Here is a 24,411-nt window from a genome sequence, read left to right as displayed (position 1 = left end):
ATTTCACAATTTGCCATATTTCACAAGGTTGAGAACCATTGTTCTATTTAGTAATGTAAATACTGATTGTTTTGCTCAAGGAAAGAGTAAGCGATTCTCGAAAGTATTAATGAAAATAACATTGTTGTCACTAGTGACAATGTCTGAAGTGACTTTTTTGCGCATGTTCCGCATGAATATTAGAATTTAGAAACAAACCGTGACTTCACATACAGTCCTTGAAACAGACGAGAGGAGGCAGTCATGTGACAGAGGTGTGTCTGGAGTTACTCAGTTGTGACTGATTCTGAGAAATCTTTTTGTGAGCTGTTATTGTTTTAGGAACGTCTGCTTACTGGCTTGGCTTGAAATGACCTTGAATCCCCCAGTGAAACTATCAAAGAGAATGTGTATCGTGTCTGTGATTCAGATTCGGTCATTCTCATAAATTATCTTCTCACATGTGTATTCTGTGAAGTTTTGTTGATTGTTCATTTACTGTTCTCAGAAACTTAGATTGAGAAAACCTCAGGAGAGCACGTTTAATTAATCATAGTCTATTTTTTTTTGCTGTTTCCGACTGTGACGTGTTTGAATGCCCTGTTGACATTACTGACCCAAGAGACCTTTTGTTATAAACAGATCATCCAGAAGTCAGTCCTTCTTCTGTAGCCAGCTTCTTACATAGAATGACTACTGACACCTAGTGACGTAGAGCCATAACACATGATATGTGTATGATAGCACAAATGGAATTATCTAGCAAAATAAATGCTCAAAACAGTAGAATCACATTGTATGGAAAAACCTGAGTGTCATTTGTTTAACAATTCCTTTTGTCTTATATGGGAGAAATTAAAAACCTGCAGTGCCTCTAAAGTGAATAAAAAAAGGATGATTCAAAGATAAATCAAAAATTAGTTTTTAGCGAACCTATCCTTTTAAATAAATAAGTACACACTTTTAACTGAGAAGTGAATCTCTGTATGTGGGTACAATGCCGTTTTTGAAGGTTATTTTTCTTGAAAAATACTTTTATTTAGCAAAGACACAAATTGATCAAAAGGGACAGTAAAGACATTTATACTGTTACAAAATTTGTATATATTGTTTTTCAAATAAATGCTGCCCTTTTGAACTTCATTCATATTCATTCTTTCTATCCTATACATTAAAAAATCGAGAACCGTTTATAATAATATTTCACAGCATTGTTGTTTTACTTTATTATTGATCAAATAAAAGCAGCCTTAGTGAGCACAACATAAAACGTATATTTATAGTTATTTAATGTATTATATAAATATTCTATTTAATATATTTGGCTGGTGAACAATGTTGTACTCTAGTATTGTAGATAGTAGAATAATTGAATAATCCTGGGGTGACCGAAGCTAAGAAAAATGGCTCTTTTCAATTCCTTGAATTTTTGGGAATGTGTTGACATTTGTGTTACACTTCCTGTTAGCATTCTATTAAAGGAAGAAAAGAATCCACATCCCTCTTGCAATAGACCAACTATCAGTAATGAATGATTTTCCCAGGATGCAGCTGGAATGGGTTTCTTCTATTAGTTTAAATACAGACTTTGGTTGCAGAATTGTTCCAAAAGCCTGATGTTAACTCTTTACCCAAGCTGAATGATTTGCATCAGGCTTTGGATTGGTTGTTGTCTTTTCAGAAGTGATTTGTTTGTTTTTGAACATGCCTTGTTCTGAAAACATCGGTGGGGGACTTTCCCCTCCGAACCCCCCTCCTTGGCCTCCATTCCGCCTGGGCGCCACTGATTCGGACCACTGGCATATCTGTGCTAGACCAGCTGTAGCCCTGACAATACGTCTAATAAAGAGAATGTCATTAGCATCTGAATAGCTAGCCCCATGTGTGGCGAGCACATACACACTTGAAACTTTTACACAAGAAAAGAGAGCAGCATTGAGCAAAAGCAGAGGGTGTCTTTTGGGCCACTCTGTCTATAATTTGCCGTTTAATCTGTTCCGCCATCTTTTAAACCTGTGACAGGGATGAACATGGACATCTTGTTTTAGACAACATCAGCTTAGGTAGCCAAAGCTGGTTTAAGCAAATGTTTTGGGGTCAAGGATATTTGGGTTAGCATAGTAGTTTTTGTTTTCCTTGTATTTCGAAGAGTGTCTCTTACTGTTTACTGGCTAGAGGGGTGACTGGCACTTGACCTCGTGGTCTAATGGAGCAAAACTGCATGTCTTTGATTGACTGTTGTTTTAACCCCTCCGGTCTCTTGGAGAGTTGCACAAGCTTGGGGTTTAGACTGTTTGAAATTCAAGGAGATGGATTTCTGTTTTTACAATCCTATCACTAAATCAAACGACTGAATTTCAGAAACGACAGGAATGTTTTGTCTCTCAAAACTTAAAGGTCACAGGTCAGGTGTGGGTGGACTCTTTAGTTTGGGGAGATGTTGGGCAACGTGCCGAGGAATGTTTCATACTAAACATATTGATGTAAAAGTAGAGGCATGCAGCCATCAAACATTGCATGCACAGATCCTGGAAATTTTTTACTTAATTTTATTTTATGGCATACATTGTCACATGGAATGGTAGTGTTAAACCTTAACCACTAGATGTCTCCCAATGTCCACTATTCACACTATGCGATTGTTTGTAAGTTGCAGATCTCTGGTCAGTAGTATTTTACAGTATTTCCCAGATAAGAGGAAGACAATTTTTTTTTGTCCTTTTTAAACCCTCTGTCAGTGCTGGTGCTGGCCTTTTCCTGAATGGCCTTATGGCTAAAGTTTTTGCATGCATGTGCTTCTCAACTCTGTCTGCAACAATTGGGCATGCCATTAAAAACACAGGTTTCATTTATGTGGACTGTCTGTGTTTTTACAGTGTATTTTTCATACAGTATAACGTCTTAAGTATAACATTTTGTGGTCGTTTTGTCTGAATTGGTTATGCTTTTTATGCAAGGCTATATTTGTGTTTGTGTTCTTGCATATAATGCTTGACTAATTACAGCCAGTGTTGTGGCCCATGCTAGTATGTCTGTATTTTCCCATCACAGAGATGGCTTTTCATGTCTCCATTTGGAATTCAGCACTAGAGTCCCCGTCAAATTTTACTGAACTCAAGAGATTCCGACTATATGTGTCCCTCCCCCTTTTAACCCCCTTCAGGAAGATGAAAATGGTGGATATTGTAGCACAGAAAATGCCATCAGAGAGCGACGTGCATATGGCCCGGAGCTTTCTCACGAAGATTTTACGAAGTTCCATGAGGTATGGTATCAATGTATCCACAAGAAACCCCACTTCCTTTCCTGTACCACCCAGTCTAGTCATAATGGTCTACAATCATATTCCCTCCATGGCCTTGTGATATCATCCATCAGAATTTCAAATTTCCATCCAATAGTTTTCCACCTTGCATATGCTCCACATTCCTTATTCAGGGTTCCCATGATCATGAATAACCTGGAAATATTAAGGAATTTATAATTGTTTTAAAATTTCCAGGCCTTATTTTTCAAATCCAAAATAAATGGCAAAAGTAATAGAAATTTCTCTAAAATATATATTTTTATATAAATTACTCTTTATGAATGCAATCTCAAAATTCTTTTTAAAAATTCTTATCCAGTTTGAAAATGTATTGGAAGCTGTGGGAACCCTGTTCATTAGTTCTTGCAGTATTGTTTTAAGTATTGATTTCATGAGCATTGGTTCCAGATTTTGTTGTTTTTGGTAGTCTAAGATTTTGCAAACATGGGAATGTCTATAGAAAAAAAATATATGCACGGACTGAATTATTGATAATCTCATAAGGACAATGTATTCGACTTCTTATAAGAGGCTCTGTTTAGTTGTTGTGGCAGTTTCAGTAACAATTATATTTATGTCTATTTCACCTCATGCATCCCAGAAAGAATCGATTTAAAGGGTATGTTGCTGTGGTATGAGTGTTGAGAGAGTGGGCTTGTGGTTACGGATATTTAATGGTGTTTGTCAGGTTTTGTGGTTGACAGTTAAAAAACTTTGTGTTGATGGTGAATGACTGCAACATCGGCATTGCTCACAGGCTACTTCTCTGTTTCTTGGCATGATCATTACACTACTTCCATAATCATCTATCATGCTTTGACACTTTACTGTCCTTTAGAATAGTTGTAGTGCTGCTTGGTGATCCGTGTTTGCCATTCGTTTTGCAGCTGTTCACAAAGCAACATTTTATTGCCTTGTTTTCTAATCTTTCCTCCTCTGCTCTACATCTTTCTCCATCCTTCTCTCTTTTTCATTTGCTGCCCACAGGAGAAATGAACCCATGAGTAGACCTCACTCCTGGCATGCGACCAAGTTCAACGAGAGCCACTCAGAGGCCAAAAACCAGTCCACACCCTCACCAGTCTGGCAAACAAGATATGATGCAAGGTAATTGGAGAGACAGAAAATAATTAGTTTCTGTTTATATTGCTTCTTTCAGTAAAGATTTCAGAATGAAGACCTCTATTTTTCTTTTACGAATATACATTGAATGGCAGAAACTTTTGATATGGCTTACTGCAGTTGCATTTTCAAGTATATACAGCCTAAACACTTTTTACATGTGTTTGTTTTCCATAGTTCATTCTCTTCTGAACTCTCAACTGGCTGGGAGCAAACAAATCTACAGAGAGTATCCGACCAGTTCAGCTCTTTGGGGAGTATGGACAGCCTAGAGCATAGCGCGCATCCCTATCCACCTGGTCGTCTTTCCCCAAGCAAGTCGAACAATAACAGCATTGAACATTTGGGCGGTGGTAAACGAGACTCTGCTTACAGCTCCTTTTCTACAAGCTCAGGGACCCCAGATTACACACTGTCCAAAAGTAACGCTGCATCCACTGAGAACATGCTGTACAAAATTAATCAGTGGGACTCGAGTGGCAGGCACAGCAATGGCAGACATAGCCAAAGCCTAAGCGAAGCGATACGACAAGAGGAGAGGCTTGGATACTTGCAGCATCTCTCAAGTTCAGGTAGCCATGAGATCCCAAAAGCCGAAGAACAACCAGGCACTCGGCAATCAAGCTCTGGAAGAGTTAGTATTGGACCTGTCTGGCATGTTCCAGATATGAAGAAAAACATGGTATCCTCCACCCCACCTCCTACTCCACCGACACGCAGTGATAGTTTTGCAGCTACCAAGGTTCATGAGAAGGGTCTGATCACAGGCACCTCTGAAGGCCTTGGTGTTCACACCCAGTTAAAGCCTCAGGTAAAAGCATTGCATAAGACAGGAGAAACCCATGAAAGCACACAAAGGTCTCACCAAGTCAACGAGACTGGTCTTGAGGGTCGACGCGATTATAACCTGCCGTCCAAAAATGATTCCTCAAATCCCTACATTTCATCCGAGGCCCATCATCAGTATCCACCCCGTATGTCATCAGACAAGACATACTCCCTATCAACGACAGACGTCAGAGATAGAAATCAGTCCTATGCCCATGTTCCATACCATCCACGGCAATACAGCGACGAGGGCACTTTTCACGCTCAAACTAGGACAATACCAGCACTGAAACCTCCATTCAGTGGCTACTTCAGCAGTATGCAGGAGCTGCCCACAAACAACCACATGCAACACAATAGTCAGAATCAAACTAGAAGGCCAGCTGCATCAATGTCCGGTCATGTTGGAGTTACCTCTCATCATATCGCTCAGGGAATGACCCAGGCATCTTTAGTGAGAGTTGATGACTCTAAAGCTTCTTCAGTCTCAGAAATGTCACACAGTGGACGGGAAAGGATGTCCATAGGTTCTCAAGGAGGAGCAAAAGACTGCTATTTCCCACCGCAGTCACAGGACCATGATACAGAGCATAAAGACAACAATGCCCCCTTCAAACAAAGTGACAACCACCATCGCATTTTCTCTGCACCAAGTAATCCCTTGAATGTACCTGAATTAAGGGGGAGCCAAAAGCTACACCAAGTGTCTAGCTCAGATGAGCATTCTGGTAGTTATCCCTCAAGTAAGCAACCCGAGCACAGGAGAAGTGCTGGTCATCTCCATCTTAAAGAATACTCACAACAACCCTTTCCAACTAAAAGCGAGTCAAAGATATGTTCCCAGAAAACACCAATGCTGTATTCTCTGGCCCAAGAGCACAATGACGTGGAGGACTGTCAAGATGAGATTAACAGTGGAAGTGCACAACAGGAAGCCCTTGACAGTCAGAGTGGCAAACAGGCACGACAAAGTGACCGATTTGCCACCATCTTGCGCAATGAGATCCAGATGAGGAGGGCCCAGCTTCAAAAGAGTCGAAGCGCAGCCACTTTAGAAAGTCCGGTTGAAGCTGTAGAAGAGCCTGCAGTCTGGAAGACCACTGGGACTTCTTCTTCCTCCTCAGATGGCTGCTTTTCCAGCTCTTATAAAGACCATCTGAAAGAGGCCCAAGCCAGAGTCCTCCAGGCTACATCCTTTAGGAGGAAAGACCTAGAGCCAGTCTTGTTTGAGCATCCAGGTTCTGAGGGTCCCATTCAGAAAGACACACCTCTGCTTCCAGGTGTCTCCGAGGTCCCACCTACCAAACCCACCTCGGGGAGTAATCAGGTGCTTCGCATTGGTAGCCGCAAGCGGTTTTCTGCAGAGAAGAAAGTTCTGTCTTTTTCTGAGCCAGATAAAATTCATGAAGTAGGAGCTAATGAGCGCTCCAGTGTGCCTGATAATGCTGCACCCTTAGAAAATCGGCACAGATTATTTGAGGCAGTGGGGAAACCAGCTTTCCCTAAGCCTATGCCAAAGCAAAACCTGCAGATATCTGAAGACACCAGACTATCCAAGTCTGGAGGCATGCACTATTCTGCAAAGAGTGACACAGCAGGGCGGAGTAACAGTGAAAGCTCAACCCCCACTGAACACCACCTTAATGAAGGTCAGGATGGCCCTCATTCAGTGAACCGACAAGCCATGCTAGAACAACAGCGACTTGGCAGCTTTGCAGAGTATGAAGCCAAATGGAACAACCAAAGGAAAACGGCCGAACCAAGGGTATCTGGACGATACCACTCCGCTGATAACATCCTTGATTCAGGAAATGAGAGACGGAGTAAGCCCACCTGTGTGCATGAAAGATCTAGATCCTCCCCTTCTGCTGACTTCTATGGACGGGTTGGTTATTTCATATTTAATGAAGTCTCTCAGTTATCAGTGATTTAATTCTGGTGTTATATCTGTTCAAATTTTGTAAACTGTTTACTAAACACGAGTCAGAGTTTGTTTTTATTTAGAAAGCATCATAAATCAAAAGTGACTTAGCCCCAGTGAATAGCAATATAAAAGACGGAACTTAGTCAAACATTAAACTAAAAGTCACACCCTCAGACCAGGAAAGTTGCAAGTACGATCACACAATCATGTCAACCAACTAAGACCATAATTACAAAAGACAATAGTCTTAAAATAGCCAAAGTTAACAGCAGTTGAGATCTATTAATACCTGAACGAGGAGATTAAGTTGTATGTGTATTATATTCCTCCCAGAAACTTCCAGTTCAAGAAAAGAAGTCAGCTGACTATTCCAAGCCTGAGACAAATCTCTGCGAACAGGATAAGAATAGTACAAGGTGAGTGCTGTTTTGTTATTTTTCCATTGCCTTGCAAGTTGTGTTAAAGAGTAAAAAGATAATACATAATTTTAATGTGCTTATTAAATATCATTTTTAACATACTTTTTTGTCATGATTATCATGATACTTCTGGGCTTGTTTGAAACTAAGCCAAACAACTCTTCCTCGCTGAGACAGTGTCAGTGTGTCGGTGAAACTATTCCTGTGCTAATGGCTCTGATCTTGACCTTGTTGCATACAGAAATCCACAGTTGGGCCAGCAATCAGCTCCCGTTGGGTCAAAGACAAACAGTAGACTCTTTATGGTCCTTACAGCTTTGGGATTTAGCCCAGCTGTGACAGCACTGCTATCCTCACTGACTGGGCTTTGTTACAACGAGATGGGTTTGAGGTGTAGGCATGTGAGTGTGACATAGGAAGTGTCCAATAAGTCCATTCATAATAAGGCCAAAGAGTAAAATAGCAGCCTAAATTACATTTTTGCTCTTCCTACTTCTTTAAAGGGCTTTTTTAAGATAATTTGCCTCATTTCAGTATTTTAAAGTTGTAAAACTTTGCAAAGATAAGATTTGATTCAAGTTTCACTCTACATTATTATGTAATCTAGTAGGTATTGCATTTTATCCTGAAAGAAGCATGAATGGTAGCCCTGTACTCTGCTAAGGAGAAACTTCAATGCTTAATGTCGAACATTCTGAATTTCAAAACCATCTGGATGAAGAATAGAAGGCTTGTGTGTATATTGTGTGCTTGAATAATGTATCTAACTGGCACAGAAAGGAAGTAGCATTAACTGTGTGAAGCTACAGTTTTTACAATTCTACTGTTGGAAAACTTGCAGCCTGTGATAGTGTGGTTTGCTGGGCATGAAATGACCTCCAGTTACCTTTGCAAGTTTTGAAATCATGTCTTTTCATGTCTAGCCTGTGAAACATGTTAAATTGATCCTCACTTATCTATCACTTCTCCCACTATAATCTAGAAAACACAGAATGAAGAACTGTGTCCTTTGAAGATGCAGTTTAAGGATAAGAGATAGATGGCTGGGATGTTATTCCTTTTACATGCAGACTTTTTAGGTGGGGCTCCAGTAGTGTGATTCAGGTCAAATTGGATATGTACTCTCAATGTTTGAGATGCTAATTAAAGTTTCAGTTTACCTTGCCATTAATTTGACTCTGTCTATCAAAGCAACAGCAACAAGATAATTTTCTAATGTCACAAACAGCTTCCAGTTGTGTGCGTGTGTAACAGATGACCTACCTGACCTATCTTAATATTTATCTAACCTTCTTGTATTTATATAACCATAACTTTTCAGGCATATCATCCTTTGGCTTCTCTGGGTCATTCTCTTAGAATCCTATGTGTAGACGTAAGGAGTGGCAAACTTGAATAAGCATGTTACCGCCAAACTTCCATCATCCAAAGCCTTGTAAATTGCCCCCTATGAAAGGTTTTGTCTTGATTCTTGCTTGTAATTAAGGTGCTGTGGAGAGCAAACTATGAATTATACCATAGACCTGCATCTTCATAGCACTATGAGTTTTCTTAGAAATCGTTTTTTTTAAATGTCAAAGTTTTCCTGTCTGCCACCCAATCATTTTACTTGCGTGCAAACACGCACAACTCAATTATAAAAATCTAGCTGAAAGTCATAGCTGAAAGGATTCTTCATGTCAGTAAGTGACTGACATTGACAGAGACTTCTAATGTTAGAAAACTCTTTTTGCAACTGTTGACTTTTATAAGTACAGTCAGCTAGTGTGGACTAAATCCAGTTGGAAGCATTTCAATTGAGCTACAAGCATTTTAGCCCCACCCAGGTTGAGATTACATATGTTCAGGGCTCCAGAAAGCACCTGTTGCTGAGATGAGAACTTAATGCAAGGATTGCCATTTAGTTGTTTTATAGCAGCTTTATATGGACAGTAGCACGAGTACCTGGATTATGGACTTTCCTGTTTGAAGTCTTTCTGATGAAGTTTGAGTCATCCTGAGTCTGTGAGATACATTTTTTTAGAGGTGTTTTCTTAGTTTTTAGTTATCAGTTAATGATAATTCTCTTGTCTTCATTCTGTTTTTACTTAATAGGTGAATGCAGGTCAGTGTTTTGCATGTAAAATGCTTAGTAAACAATGAAACAGTTGCTTATACACGTGGAGCGATGTTTGGTACGTCTCTCCATTAGACGTTTCTAGTACTGGTAGATGTTTTGTCATATGAACTTTATCAAACAAGGTTAGTTAGCAAGAGACTGATGTTTGATTATAGGTGGGGTGTTGTGGACAAAAGCTTACATAGTATTACAGCAGAGACGTTCTGCATGCCAGATCATGTTGAGATCAAATGCATGTGTTAGACACTATAGTATCAGAAAGAACCTGCATCCTACTTGAATGTTACCCATGCATGCAAGCAATACTAATGACATCTGCAATGAAAGCATGTTTCAGTTAACACTGAGAATGACTTTTAAAGTTCATACGTTTTTCTGCACTTTGCCTTTTGCCTTCCTTTTGTACACTACCCTTCAAAAGTTTTCGGTCTGTAAGATTTGTTTTTTTTTGCTTTTTAAGATTGATATTTTAAATCAGCAAGGATGCATTATATTGATCAAAAGTGAGAGACTTTTACTTTGTTAAAAATAAATAAATATTCCAAAAAAATGCTGTTCTTTGTTAATTATATTCATATATTCATATATTCATGAATGGTTTCCACAAAAAGTACGTAGGTCTGCTTCTCTACATGGGTGTGATGGATCTGCCAAGTGAGGGAAATTTTCCAGCACTTCCTGAACATTGCAGTGACCAACAGCTTCAATTTACACAAAGACATGCATGCACACCAAGCACACACATATACACACACATTCACATACACACACACAAATATACAGATATACACATAAATGCATGCATACACACACAAACGCGCGCATGCATGTACACACATTCGCATACACACGCACACATACACACGCACACTCACATATATACATATATATATATACACACACACACACACACACCAAGCACACACATATACACACACATTCACATACACACACACACACACACAAATATACAGATATACACATAAATGCATGCATACACACACAAACGCGCGCATGCATGTACACACATTCGCATACACACGCACACATACACATGCACACTCACATATATACATATATATACACACACATTCACACAAACAAACATACAAATAAACATATGCACACATGCACGCACGTACACACACACACATACATATACACACATGCATGCACGTACACACACACATACATACACACACATGCATGCACGTACACACACACATACATACATGCACAAACATAAATGCATGCATGCATGCACACGCACGCACGTGAAATGTGGGAGAAATGTCTGCCTGCCTATCGATTTACGCTGAACACAGTGAGGCTTTGTGCGCCAAAAAGGACAAATACATTCAGAGTCTGGGCCTTTGATAAATCTTCTTTGGTTGCGTGCATTGGTGGATTGAGAATTTTACTTCAAACCATTTCTCCTTTGTTTTCTTAGGTTAAATGAGAAAGGATACAGTGAACTTGTATGCAAGGAGAAACCAGAAGCACCTCCTTTGGCTTTGACTGAAGACCTGGAGAAAAAGGCTTTAGATCCTCCATCCAGTCATCATAAAACTGCACAGCATTTCTCTGACCATAGCAATCGCAGTGAACCATCAGCCCTCTCCAAAAACAAGAGCTCTGTTCTCTTGCCCCATCTGGAGAAGTACAAATGCCCTGAGGGCACACCTCCTCCTCTTAGCAAATTTCAGGAGGTCCAGCCTGGATCACGAGGAGGAGTCTTGGCCTCACTTTCTCCTGTCAACAATCAAAGCTCCGCCCCTCTTTCAGTCCCTGTTCCCTGGAAGGGTTCCGAGCAGCACAGCAAAGGGCCAACCAAGGAGGAGGAGCTACAACAAGAGCTTGTGCCTCCTCCCTTTCCACCTCCTCCCCCTCCAGCTGTCCTGCCCACCCAACAAACCGCTGGCCCGACCCAGCCCACCATGGAGGGGCAGCGTTCGCCCTCGCCCCAGTTTGCTCCCCAGAGGCTGACTGACAAGCCCCCTGTCTCCGTCTCCATACAGGATGAAGCTCCTGGAAGGTAAGACTTTGTGTGTTTAGAGTTAAATTCCGCCGTTCAGGAATTCTTTCAGGTCTGTGCTGGAATTCAGGGAGATTTTCACTGGCAAACCACAGCTGGGCTCCTCTCAGCTGCAATCTTAAAACCATCACTGGAAATTCTCCCTACAGCCCAGTAATTTAATGACAGTGCTTCTCTGACTGTCTCTTTATTGTATTCATGCACATACAAGGAGCTTATTCATATGTGTCCTTACTGCAGATTGCCCATGTGTGCTGCAGTTCTTCAGATCAGTCATAAGAGGGATTCCCCCCAGTTTTGTTTTTGCTGGAATATGGCAACTTTTTAGTAGTCTTACAGCCTGGAGAAGACCAAGGTTTTGAACTGGACATTTGGGTTATAGTGACATTGTTGTATGATTCTTAACTATATGCATGGATTTGGTCACAGGAACTGACATTTCTTGTTTTCCTGTATGCAGAGCCTGCTAGCCTGAAATAAAAGATCACATTTCATGTTTTTCTACACAGATTATACCCATGAAAATAGTTTTTCCTGTCCTTGTTGTGTTTATTCTTTTGCATAGTTACCTAGTTTTTCTTATGTTGCATTTCTTTCATTCACCATAACACGTTTCTGTTTTCATCATTGTTGTTTACCAGGATGGATAGGGTTAAAGATGAGAACACGTCAGTGAAGAAAGTTCCCATTAAGATTGTCCACTCCGAGAGTGACACCGAAAAAGAAAGTCGACAATATCTCGACCTACCCATCGAGACCCCTGTCAGCTCTCAAGGACCTGGAGTAACTCATCTTCAGAGTTTGGGAAACCCGGATCAGTCATACTCTCTGTTCTGTACTTACACCAGGCAAAAGGACCAGGGGCCTGATCCGAGAGAAGCAGATATTGGCCCTCTGAAAGACCAGGGTCCACAAACCAGTGTGAACCCAGTATCTTATGCGTTACATGGCCTGCAGACGGCCCCTTCGTCTGATCAAAGCAGCAACGGAGTGTCTTCACATCCCTTGCGGTCAGAAGATGACGAAAAAAGAAAGGAGCTTGCTAGAGACATAATGGACAAGGACAAGTCCCTAGTGGACATTTTAGACCAGAGTAAGATGAAGACCACCATGGATCTGATGGAGGGGATTTTCCCTCAAGGAGAGCAGCTACTGGAAGAGGCCCAACAGCGCAGGAAAGCTGCACCTAAACAGCTCTCTCCTCGCAACTCTGTGGAGAAGTCAGTATTTTTGTATTCCTATTTCCTCAGTTTGACATTTTTTTTATTTATTTATTCTAGGAATTTGCCCTTAAAGGGATAGTTCACCCAAAAATTTAAATTCTGTTATTAATTACTCACCCTCATGTTGTTCCAAACCCGTAAGGCTTCCGTTCATCTTCGGAACACAAATTAAGATATTTTTGATGGAATCTGACAGCTCTCTGTCTCCACGATTAAGGTCCAGAAACTTAGTAAGGACATCGTTAAAATAATCCATGTGACATCAGTGGTTAAACCGTAATTTTACGAAGCTACGAGAATACTTTTTGTATGCAAAGAAAACAAAAATAACGACAACAATCTGTCTCTTCCACGTCACCCTGGTGCCATTTTGGAGAGTATCACATGTATGTACGCGGATACGTTGTTTACGTTCAGATCAAAACGGCTGACACAGAACAGCATACATTGTTTACGTATGATACTCTCCAAAATGGCGCCAGGATGACTCGCACAAAAAGTATTCTCATAAAATTATGGTTAAACCACTGATGTCACATGGATTATTTTAACGCTGTCCTTACTATGTTTCTGGACCTTGATCATGGTAGGATCCTTGCTGTCTATGAAGGGTCAGAGAGCTCTCAGGATTCATCAAAAAATATCTTAATTTGTGTTCCGAAGATGAAGGTCTTACGGGTTTGGAACGACATGGGGGTAATGAGTTCTTAGCAATGCATATTACTAATCAAAAATTAGGTTTTGATATATTTATGGTAGGAAATTTACAAAATATCTTCATGGAACATGATATTTATTTAATATCCTAATGATTTTTGGCATAAAAGAAAAATCGATCATTTTGACCCATACAATGTAATGTTGGCTATTGCTACAAATATACCTGTGCTACTTATTATTGCTTTTGTGCTCCAGGGTCACATTTGTGGTTTCATGGTTTTTTTTATGTGGTCAGAATAGACTCAAAATGCATATAAACGGAAGAAAAAATGCATCATATTCCAGTCTAAAATGTCCTGTACATTTACACAGCAACTTAAACAACATGTAATATAGTAAGTAGTAACAATTTTGCAAATAGATAATGAAATGCCGTGTCATGAGTGTATTAACTTTGTTCCTCGTAATTATTATATTTCAGTGTCAAATCTTTTTTCATAAAAGATACATTGCGTAGAAAAGACTGCATGTATTACTTTATCATCATGTTGAATTTAGCCGATATATATATATTTTTTAGCTGCTTTACCAGTAACATTACTTTGGAAGGCTTTTAAAGCATGCAATGAATGCCGTCTTTCATGCCACAGCTCAGGATGGTCTTTATTGCTTTATACTGACACTTTATGGCATGGATGCAGTGTGACACAAATTCATTGTTTCCGATATTATTGTAGAAATAGCGCATGTATTTGTCAACCAAGATTTATTCTACAAACAAAAAAAGTTGTCTGATAATCTGTGAGGTAAAATACTTTTTTAATATTGTTGTTCCTATCATGTAAGTGTGCATCATTTCAAATAAATACTTGTATCTTTTTTTTAGGTGCTAAACTTTAATTACATTGAGTTGATAATCCAGATTAAAGGAATTACGTCTAAGTGTAATTATACTGGCATGTTCCTACAACATTGTGTGTATCAGTAAAGCAATTTAAACTTGTATTACTTGATTCAATCCTTCTATTTCTTGATTCTCTAAGCAATCGTTGTTTTATCTGAATAGCTCTGATCACCTAATATTTAACTTCAGATCGCCTAAAGTCTTATTGCCTTGGCCAATCAGGAAAGAGACTTTGACATGTAAAACTCACCCGATAGTGGTTGAGCAAAATAATGGCGCAACTTAACATAATATTATGGCGTTCAATATATTTCAACATAATTACAAACGTATTATTTTAAAGTCTGAAAACAGTAATAGAAAAAATAATCTGCTTTTTGATGTTTACTCCAAAACGCATGCGTATTAGCTGGAGCAGCGTGGGGGAAAAATAGCCTACGTTGATTTAAGATGAAGAAACTAAAAGAAAAAGATGATGCGATTGTTGTCAGGCTTTATTGATCATTTGAAATATGATATTAAAAAAATAATGCATACCTACCTTTTACGCAAATGTGGCTGCTTGTGTTTACAGCTACGCAACACGTTACATTATCATGTGAACACACGTACAATTCAAGGACGTTCTCAAAGAATATTACACAAAACACCTGCCATGTTCAACTGACCACCTGGATAGGCCTAAACAATACACAGGTTTATGGTAATAGTATAGTAACTTTTCATTGTTTTGCATTGATCCTCCCCGCCCTCTTTTATCCATTTATTGGATATGCTACATTAATCATTAACCACAGTTGTGTTTGACTTGTACTTGTCAGTTCGCAAAGTTGTCATTTCCACTAGCTCCGTTTGAGCAGCACAGGTGAGGATTTAACGATGTCCTTACTATGTTTCTGGACCTTGATCATGGTAGGATCCTTGCTGTCTATGAAGGGTCAGAGAGCTCTCAGGATTCATCAAAAAATATCTTAATTTGTGTTCCGAAGATGAAGGTCTTACGGGTTTGGAACGACATGGGGGTAATTAAGTAATTAATGACAGAATTTTCATTTTTGGGTGAACTATCCCTTTAATTACAAACCTATACAGAAGGAAGACAGATTGAACTTGTATGTTTGATGTTCCGTTTATTTTTATTTTTTAATCAGTAGGTCAGGGTTGCTGTTGAGCCCTACCCATGTGGTTTTAATAAAAAATAAAAAAAACTGACAAAGGTATTTAGTGAATATTTAAATTGTAGCCTGTCCAGTCTACTTCCTCATTCAAGTTATGATTCATAAGCATGGTTTATTTTTCTTGTTGCAGATCTGGGGCACTAACTCATCTAGCAATCTGGCAGACTTTTTGTGTAAATCTGAAGTCACTGAAACTGAATAGCAAAAATAATTATTATTAAACACTCATATCTGCCATTGTTAGAGCGAACATCACTGTTTGATTGTTTTTGTCACATGTAATTCTGTGGTGTTTGGATCCATTATGATCAATTCATGTTTCTCATAAAAGTCATCTGTGGGTTTTCAGGAAAGAGGAGGACAGCCTGGTGGCAGCCACTGCTTTAGTGACTAATTCAACCTACTACAGTACATCTGCACCCAAAGCAGAGCTGTTGATTAAGATGAAGGACATGCAGGAACAGAGTGTGGAACACAACTCAGAGGAGGAGCTGGACGAGGACAATGAAAGTGATATTGCCAGCAAGAAGGTACTAACATGCTGTAGTAACACATCTGGGATACAATCAGATACTTCTTACTAGTCCATTGTATCAAGTGACTTTGTCCTTGTTTTTCTTTCTCATCGCAGCATGAGTTGATTGACAGTCTCAGCAAGAAGTTGCAGGTGTTGAGGGAAGCTCAGGAGAGTCTACAGGAGGACGTGCAAGTACTTGTCAGTTCGCAAAGTTGTCATTTCCACTAGCTCCGTTTGAGCAGCACAGGTGAGGATCCTGTACTTTAGATGAAGTGATTTACAATTGAGAAGATCCTCCGGGGATCAAAACATTTCACAGGTAAGCACGAGTTTGTGTTTTATTTATTGACATTTCGAAGGATGTATAGGCTATAGCCTACTTTATCAATCGGCTTTACACAAGTGTTGCAAGACAACAACGCTCTTGGGGAGGATGTGGAGGCCATCGTACAGGGTGTCTGCAAGCCTAATGAACTCGAAAAGTTCCGTATGTTCGTTGGTGATCTTGATAAAGTGGTCAACCTTCTGCTGTCTCTGTCTGGACGCTTGGCCCGAGTAGAGAATGCTCTGAACAGCCTGGAGGAAGACGCTTCACTGGAGGAGAGGGTGAGAATGAAAATGAGGGATGTGGGAAAGCAGGATTGATGTTGTGGAGGAATGACGTCCAGAATTAACAGTTTCAAAAAGCATAAGAAAATAGGCTGAAAAAGAACACTGAATATTATAAAGGCTGGAAAACGGCATTAACATAAAAGTAGCATGTTATGCGGCATGGCCTACTGCTGACACAGACGGAACCACATTGAGTCCAGCTCACATCACTCCAGATCCAGATCCTTTAGTGTTTCCTTACAATCTTAATCCGTAGAGCCTTAAATTGGTACTATGGAAAATGGTAATAACTGTGTACAGTGGTATTACTTGCATTACTATTCTAGTAACATAGCTTTTATATAGATTTAAATGGGCTACCAGATTATTAAAATGCACTTATTTGTATATAGATTCATGTTTTGTGTCCTATACACACGTGTGGTGTGTGTGTAGAAAGAGAAAGTAATAATATATATATAATAATAGTGTGTATATATATATATATATATACAGTATATATATCATTGTTTTGCATTGATCCTCCCCGCCCTCTTTTATCCATTTATTGGATATGCTACATTAATCATTAACCACAGTTGTGTTTGACTTGTACTTGTCAGTTCGCAAAGTTGTCATTTCCACTAGCTCCGTTTGAGCAGCACAGGTGAGGATCCTGTACTTTAGATGAAGTGATTTACAATTGAGAAGATCCTCCGGAGATCAAAACATTTCACAGGTAAGCACGAGTTTGTGTTTTATTTATTGACATTTCGAAGGATGTATAGGCTATAGCCTACTTTATCAATCGGCTTTACACAAGTGACTATAAAGTTTAACAAGAGCTTGAGAAACTGCTGGAAATAGCGAAAAGGTCATATAAGGTTATAGAACAACTGAATGTGCTCAATATATTTTGCAACAATAAATGACATATTTTGTCTATTTAATATATTAGGCAGTAATATGGGGGAGTTATTTACTGGGGGTGGGGGTTGGCAAAGTGTTAAATTCCCATGGAAATCAATTATCCAAAGCTCTATTAATTTGTCGCTATCTCTGATTCCTGTGTGTGAAGAAACTGATTATTGTGAATGACCTTTCAGCTTATCCTGGAACATTCCGCAACCCCAGGTGTGCAGGGAGCCAGGCAGGAAATATTAGTGCTCTCTCTCTCTCTCTCTCTCTTCTCTCATGCATTATCTCGCTCTCTCTCTCTCTCTCTCTCTCTCTCTCTCTCTCTCTCTTTTCTTGTCCGCTTCTTCCTTCTCTGTTTGGTCTCAAATGCGTAGCCTTATGCTTGGCCTTCAACGCAGTGTCCTTTTTCCTCCCTCTGGAAACATCGCTCGTCACCACAATTTTTTAAACATGTGAAAAGCATTTTCTTCAGTCAGAAATGGTTGCTTGACCTTGTCCTTTTGTCTTTGTACATTCCAAACATTTACTTGTTTTGTGAAATGTCAAGAAGGCTGTGGCACTGTGGGACGCAGGTTTCAGTCTGGCTTGCGTCCCTGTCCCATTCTTTCTTCCTGTATTTTCCTGTTTTCTCTTTACTGTCATATTGTTAAAGGCAGAGTAAGTGATTTCTGGTAGCCAATGTTGATATTTGAAATCACCAAAACAAACACGCCCCTACCCCAAAAGGGTCTTGCCTCTATTCTGATAGCTCCGCCCCACATAAAGGTACGCAACCCAGGCAACGATTAGTTCTGTGAAACAAAGCAAAACCAATGTTACACCTTGTCTACGCGCGGCGCGGCACAACAAATCCCCAACCGAAATCATATAGCCTATCATATATGAATAGTAAGTCCAAAAGAACAGCACTTTAAATATTATATTTTTTAACGGTGTAAAAGTATTGTCATTTTTTTTATCAAACTACTAATTAGTGATCCCTATATATACATATATACACACACACACACACAAACATTCATGGCCAAAAACTTTTACAAGGTGCTTTGCATTTAAAGATAAAATAATGATTTTGATTGAATTATTCTTTTATTGAAACTCTTCATCATCTTTCTGCAGCGTACACTGACCGAGAAACGCAAACTGCTGATCCGTCAACATGAGGATGCCAAGGAGCTGAAGGAGAACCTTGACAGGAGAGAACGGGTCGTCTACGACATCCTGGCGAGCTACCTGTCAGAGGAGAATATGGCTGACTATGAGCACTTTGTGAAGATGAAGTCTGCCCTTATTATTGAGCAGCGCAAGCTCGAGGACAAGATCAAACTGGGGGAGGAGCAGCTCAATTGTCTGATGGACAGTCTCCCAATGGACCAGAGGACAACCAACTGAGGACTTAAAAAAACAGTTTATGCAGCGATCCAGAGCAACTCGCTTGACGTCACTCTAAATAACAGGGTTCCAAAGCAGTACTTAATGTGGTCCATTTACTGCCAATGGAATTGCATTCTGGTCATATATTGAGTGCTTCTTGTCTGCCCCAGCAGACAGCATTTTGGCAAGACTCATAAAGACTGTGAAAGTGCTGGGCACTTTTAGATCATGATTTGACCAAATCACCTGTCAGCTGGTCTTATACTTTAATGACGTTCCAATGTTACACGACCCATAGAATTATATGGTGAAATAATAATAATTTTTAAAGACACTTTAAATTTTTTTCCCCACATCGGTTTAAATAGATCATGCCCTTTTTGCACCAATGTGCTCTCAAAACTTGACACTGTATGTACATGCCGTGGTCACTCACTGTGCTGTATCTTTTTAACCACTAGAGGGCAATGAAAGACACCTCAAAATGTCTTATGCCTGAACGCCAATACAAACTCTTGTGATTCAAACATACACTAATCCCGGTGGCATAAAGCTTTGCACATGTAAGCTGTTTCCATTTACACCAGGAGGTTGTAATTAACTTCCGAAAATGACTTTTTGATGGTGCATAATTTCAAAGGACATGTGTCTCTATCCTGGTCATGTTTAAAATAATTCAATGATATTTTTAGTAATTTATTTTAGCCTTTTGAATCTTTGTATATAACTAGAATAGGCTAGAATTGTACTCTTTCACTTCATTTTAGCGAAGCAAACTACCACTTTAGTCTGCACGCTTTTTATAGATGAATGTATGATATATCACCAAACAATGCTTCAAAATTAGGACTGACTGTAAGTATTCTGAAAGACTTGCCTAAACGATACAATATTATTTCATTAAGGATTCAGTGCTTGTCTATAAAATACCAGCTGTCTTTTACTCCACGTCATGCGTTTGTGTCATTTATATTTTCATCTGTAAGAGGCTGTGGCACTGTGGGACGCAGGTTTCAGTCTGGCTTGCGTCCCTGTCCCATTCTTTCTTCCTGTATTTTCCTGTTTTCTCTTTACTGTCATATTGTTAAAGGCAGAGTAAGTGATTTCTGGTAGCCAATGTTGATATTTGAAATCACCAAAACAAACACGCCCCTACCCCAAAAGGGTCTTGCCTCTATTCTGATAGCTCCGCCCCACATAAAGGTACGCAACCCAGGCAACGATTAGTTCTGTGAAACAAAGCAAAACCAATGTTACACCTTGTCTACGCGCGGCGCGGCACAACAAATCCCCAACCGAAATCATATAGCCTATCATATATGAATAGTAAGTCCAAAAGAACAGCACTTTAAATATTATATTTTTTAACGGTGTAAAAGTATTGTCATTTTTTTTTATCAAACTACTAATTAGTGATCCCAAAATGTTTAATGATACTAGTTGCTGTTGTATTTTAGGAATGGGGTCCCCTCATATTGCCCCTAGTGTTGGGTTAAAAAAGCCTTTTTATTTTCTCTAATCTAACAGAAGTGGTATGACTGCGATGTAGCCATGCTCCTGAAGGACAGTGTGCAGACCTGAGGAGGAAATATTCATCACCACCTGGTGTCGGGACTCAGCAGTTTTAGCAATGGCTTACCTTCCCCAGTCAGTCCATTGGCAGATTGCGGGTCTAGTGCTTGGGTTCATAGGATGGATAATGACAGCCTCCATTTCTGGGGTGAACGACTGGAGGATATGGTACGTGGACAATCAGACGGTAATCACCGGTGGACTGGCCTGGGTGGGAGTGTGGCGGGTCTGTTTCAACAGCCACATTTTGGATTCAGCTGAGATCTGCAAAAGCATCAGCCTTACAGATTCATTCACTCCACCAGAAATAGCAGCCGCCCAGGTACTTTGCATGGTTGCTGTTGGCGTGGGGGTGCTCGCAATCCTAGTGGCTGGACATGTGGTGAGAAATGCCATCTTCGGGGTTAACAACAGGCATGTCAGATTGACCTTTGTGATGGCGGGTTCCTTGTTCTGGCTAACTGCAGCATGTTCGCTGGTCCCCGTCTTTTGGAATATGAATTCTGTGCTGGCGAATCTCACTATAGACTTCCCGCCTGACTTCTACTTGCCTTCTGCTCCAGTGAAACAGGAAGTGGGTCCAGGGATTGGGATTGGGATCGGTTCAGGTTGCCTGCTCATTGTAAGTGGACTACTCTTAATGTGCTACAGGTATCCCAAAACCAAAGTGCGTATGAGCGGAGAAACAGGACATTTTGACAACAATCCAAAGGATGAAGGCTTTCTTGGTGTAATTAAAGAGAGTATGGATGAGGGTATGATCAACCAAGCGTATGAAACAGAGAAGCTTTAATAATAAAGTGCATCACTCTATGGAAGGACGTTGAAGGCTCTTAACACAGTTTCTTAAAATCTTTGACTGTTAATTTGGACCCCAAACCAAACCGAATGTCTACAGTATATTTAAATGAATGTAATGTAATTATATAATTACTAAAGTGACTGAATGATGAACAGAAATAAACGCAAGCACTTTGAACTTTGAGGCCATTTTATTGGTATCAAATTGTAATATATCTATGACACTGGACTTTTAAAGTTGACTTATTATTGTTACATAATGTGCAGGGCACACAATACTATAAGAGTATACTCACCTAAATGTCTGTAATGTATGCATTTACCACAATTTAAAAGCTTGGGTTCAGTAAGTTTTTTTTTTTTTTTTTTAAGTCACTTATGCTCAACAAAGCTGCATTTATTTGATGAAAAATATGATAAAAACAGCAATAAAAATGTTGTTTAAATTTGTTTTTGTTTTTAAACGGGCTTAGGGTTTAATTTATTCCTATAATGAAAGCTGAATTTTCAGCAGTTTTCAGTGTCACATGATCCTTAAAGAGTTAATATATCTGTGGAAACCATAATCGTTTAATAAGTAGAAAGCTTTTTTTAATATTATTTTTGTGTAACAGTGTAGAAGTCTTTACTGTCACTTGCGATCAATTGAATGTGCCCTTGCTAAATAAGTATACATTTATTTTTAAAAAATCTTACTGACCCCAAACTTTTAATACTGTGTGTGTGTGTATTTGTATAATGAAAATGTATGTAAAAATGTAAATTTATTATTCTAATTTATATAATTATCTTTGATGATCTTTGGCTCTCGTTTGATTAAAAATTGAGTAGTACTATATTAACTATTTTCCATTGTTGTTAAGACTCAACTTATACATTCATCTGCCACTAAAAGCTGTTAACACAAAATATCTTGAATGATGTAAGATATGATTTAGCTGACTAAGAGTGGATCTTTGAGTGGGGACAAGGTGATTTCAGAGGAAATAACCCCTGCCATGAGTGGAATGAACTTTACTGTTATTTCACAGCGTGATACTTGCCCTTATTACTGTGTTTTTCAACACCCCCCATGGGCTTTGAGTTTGTTACTTGCCAACATTTAATCTTGTTAAAATTGAACATTAATTTTGACAAATCCCGCTGGATATTACATGAGTTTCTTCTATTATAAAACCAGATAATCCCTCTGATAACTCGACAAAGGGAAATAATTTCTTGCCAATTAAAGGGGCTTTTGTTTTCTGTGTTGGTTCACTAGTCCATCGAGGTCGCTTTAGGAGTTTTGATGATTTATCCATCTAAAACACACAAGAATGTACACTCAGAAGAGGTGTTAAGGTTCATAAGAATTGTGGCTGGAGAATTTGTCTGCCAGGATGGACTCCCATGGCCACTGGTGATTTGACATGTATTGTTCTGAGAAAGAGGTGAAAGAAACATCCTGACAGAGAAGAGCCAAGACCCCATGCTGAGACGAACGCATTGTCTTAGAGAGGGCAGGTATAGCACATTATAACACATTTCTGCTCTCATGTGACCGAGAGTGGGGCGTGATGTTGGTGGAATCAAACAAGCTTTTATGGATCTCAGTGTGAAACCTCCTTTACAACAGTCTGTTAGTATACTGGCAGACAACACAAACGGCCTGTGTCTCAAAAGGATGCAAGAGTGATATCAAAACAATAGCGTTTCTTTGCTGAAATCCTTTGTGCAGCATATGAGATGTGTGACATTAACACTTCTCATATTATCATATATACTGTGATAAGAAAGTAAAGACAAAGGTAAAGGGCAATGAACTATCAGAGTTCATTGAACAGTTTTATTCCCATATCAGAGTTCAGCATAATCATGAAAGATAAAACTAAACTTGTTTTTTTTCTTCTTTCTTTTTTTTTTGAAGATTTAAAATGTTCATCAGTGCTTTTCTTTGTTGTATAAAAATGATTCCATTAATTATTATATTTTTAGAAGGAACAGTTAATTATTTACTTTCTCAAGTTGCTCCAAATTGTATAAATCACTTTTTTTTTCATGGAAAATCTATGAGGACCAAAGGCAGCATGTTGTCCCTTTGGTTTTTAATGTCCTTAATTAAAGTTTAACTGCTTTATGGATTATAAAGTGATTACAGATGAGATTAGATCAAAACCAAAGATTATGAATTTCTGTACAGTCATTTAGCTTGTGGGTATCAATTATGTCTGTCTTAACCCTTTCTGCAGCCATCTTTACCAATTAATAGAACATATTTGCAGTGATAATGATAATAAACAACAAATTGAGCCATTTCCAATTTGCACCATTCCAGTGCTTTGTTGCGCACAGAATTATATACATGATAGATAGATAGATAGATAGATAAAATCAATTGCATTCATATTCATTTAAACTATTATTATTTTTTAATAATTCAAAGTATGATTTCAGTGTTGAAGGTGCTAGAATGTTATGCAGTTTTGGTGAATTGTGGGTGTGTACTGCAGGGTGTGTTGTGTGATCATTTGCTGGGTGTGCATGTGATCACACTGGGTGTGTTGTGTGATCAGCACTGCTGGTGCAGAGTGGTTTTTTTTTTTTTGGCGTCAGATTTTCACCTGTGAGAAACCATTGGCATTTTTAGACTATCTAGTTATTTCTTTTAAGCATCGCACTGGGCTTGAGCTGCAGCTTGTATCTCTACACAAAGGTCATCTTACCCTCTGCTGTTCTGTTCTGCCCTTTTGCATAGCAAAGCATCTAAGTGAAGGGTATAAACTCAAATGAGTAACACCAATAATTAAGGACTTGATGGTATAATTTTACTTGAGGACATTCATTACAAGGCTGTATATTAAACCTGCTGCACAGATTTTTTTTTCAGGGAGTGTTCATACACATAAATACTTGCACAAAGCAGGTTATCCAAGCTTTTTGCTCCAAGTTTATATATATATA

The 24,411-nt window shown here is 39.1% G+C and overlaps 2 protein-coding genes across 4 annotated transcripts; both read left to right on the top strand.

Annotated features, from left to right (window-relative positions):
- The first annotated feature begins 1,611 nt into the window (after positions 1–1,611).
- LOC107590625 (protein Shroom2-like) lies at positions 1,612–20,079 on the top strand. 2 transcript variants are annotated; one of them, XM_016279493.1, is made up of 11 exons: positions 1,613–3,244; positions 3,888–3,905; positions 4,274–4,393; positions 4,586–7,121; positions 7,494–7,576; positions 11,149–11,733; positions 12,375–12,953; positions 16,048–16,228; positions 16,330–16,407; positions 16,627–16,821; positions 18,844–20,079. In XM_016279493.1, the coding sequence occupies exons 1-11, from the start codon at positions 3,000–3,002 to the stop codon at positions 19,114–19,116; spliced, it is 4,893 nt and encodes a 1,630-aa protein (XP_016134979.1). In that variant the 5' UTR covers positions 1,613–2,999; the 3' UTR covers positions 19,117–20,079. The 2 variants fall into 2 exon arrangements, with proteins under 2 accessions (XP_016134981.1, XP_016134979.1); XM_016279495.1 differs by lacking the exon at positions 11,149–11,733 and having other exon boundaries at positions 1,612–3,244.
- Positions 16,506–21,631, top strand: LOC107590626 (claudin-34-like). Of its 2 annotated transcripts, none has more exons than XM_016279496.1 (2): positions 16,506–16,534; positions 20,626–21,631. In XM_016279496.1, the coding sequence occupies exon 2, from the start codon at positions 20,729–20,731 to the stop codon at positions 21,461–21,463; it is 735 nt and encodes a 244-aa protein (XP_016134982.1). In that variant the 5' UTR covers positions 16,506–16,534; positions 20,626–20,728; the 3' UTR covers positions 21,464–21,631. The 2 variants fall into 2 exon arrangements, with proteins under 2 accessions (XP_016134982.1, XP_016134983.1); XM_016279497.1 differs by lacking the exon at positions 16,506–16,534 and adding an exon at positions 17,468–17,545.
- Positions 21,632–24,411: the final 2,780 nt, after the last annotated feature.

Source organism: Sinocyclocheilus grahami, unplaced genomic scaffold (assembly GCF_001515645.1).
Source record: "Sinocyclocheilus grahami isolate Dianchi unplaced genomic scaffold, SAMN03320097.WGS_v1.1 scaffold131.1, whole genome shotgun sequence".
NCBI classification, from domain to species: Eukaryota; Metazoa; Chordata; class Actinopteri; order Cypriniformes; family Cyprinidae; genus Sinocyclocheilus; species Sinocyclocheilus grahami.
This window is presented reverse-complemented; position numbering and strand designations above follow the sequence as displayed.

Bases quoted from the DNA above. Each gene is read 5' to 3' on its own strand.
- LOC107590625 (XM_016279493.1), top strand. From the start codon at position 3,000: ATGCTAGTATGTCTGTATTTTCCCATCACAGAGATGGCTTTTCATGTC. The intron at 11,734-12,374 runs GTAAGACTTTGT...GTTGTTTACCAG, and splicing joins CAGGATGAAGCTCCTGGAAG to GATGGATAGGGTTAAAGATG. The intron at 16,408-16,626 runs GTACTTGTCAGT...CAAGTGTTGCAA, and splicing joins GTCTACAGGAGGACGTGCAA to GACAACAACGCTCTTGGGGA.
- LOC107590626 (XM_016279496.1), top strand. From the start codon at position 20,729: ATGGCTTACCTTCCCCAGTCAGTCCATTGGCAGATTGCGGGTCTAGTG.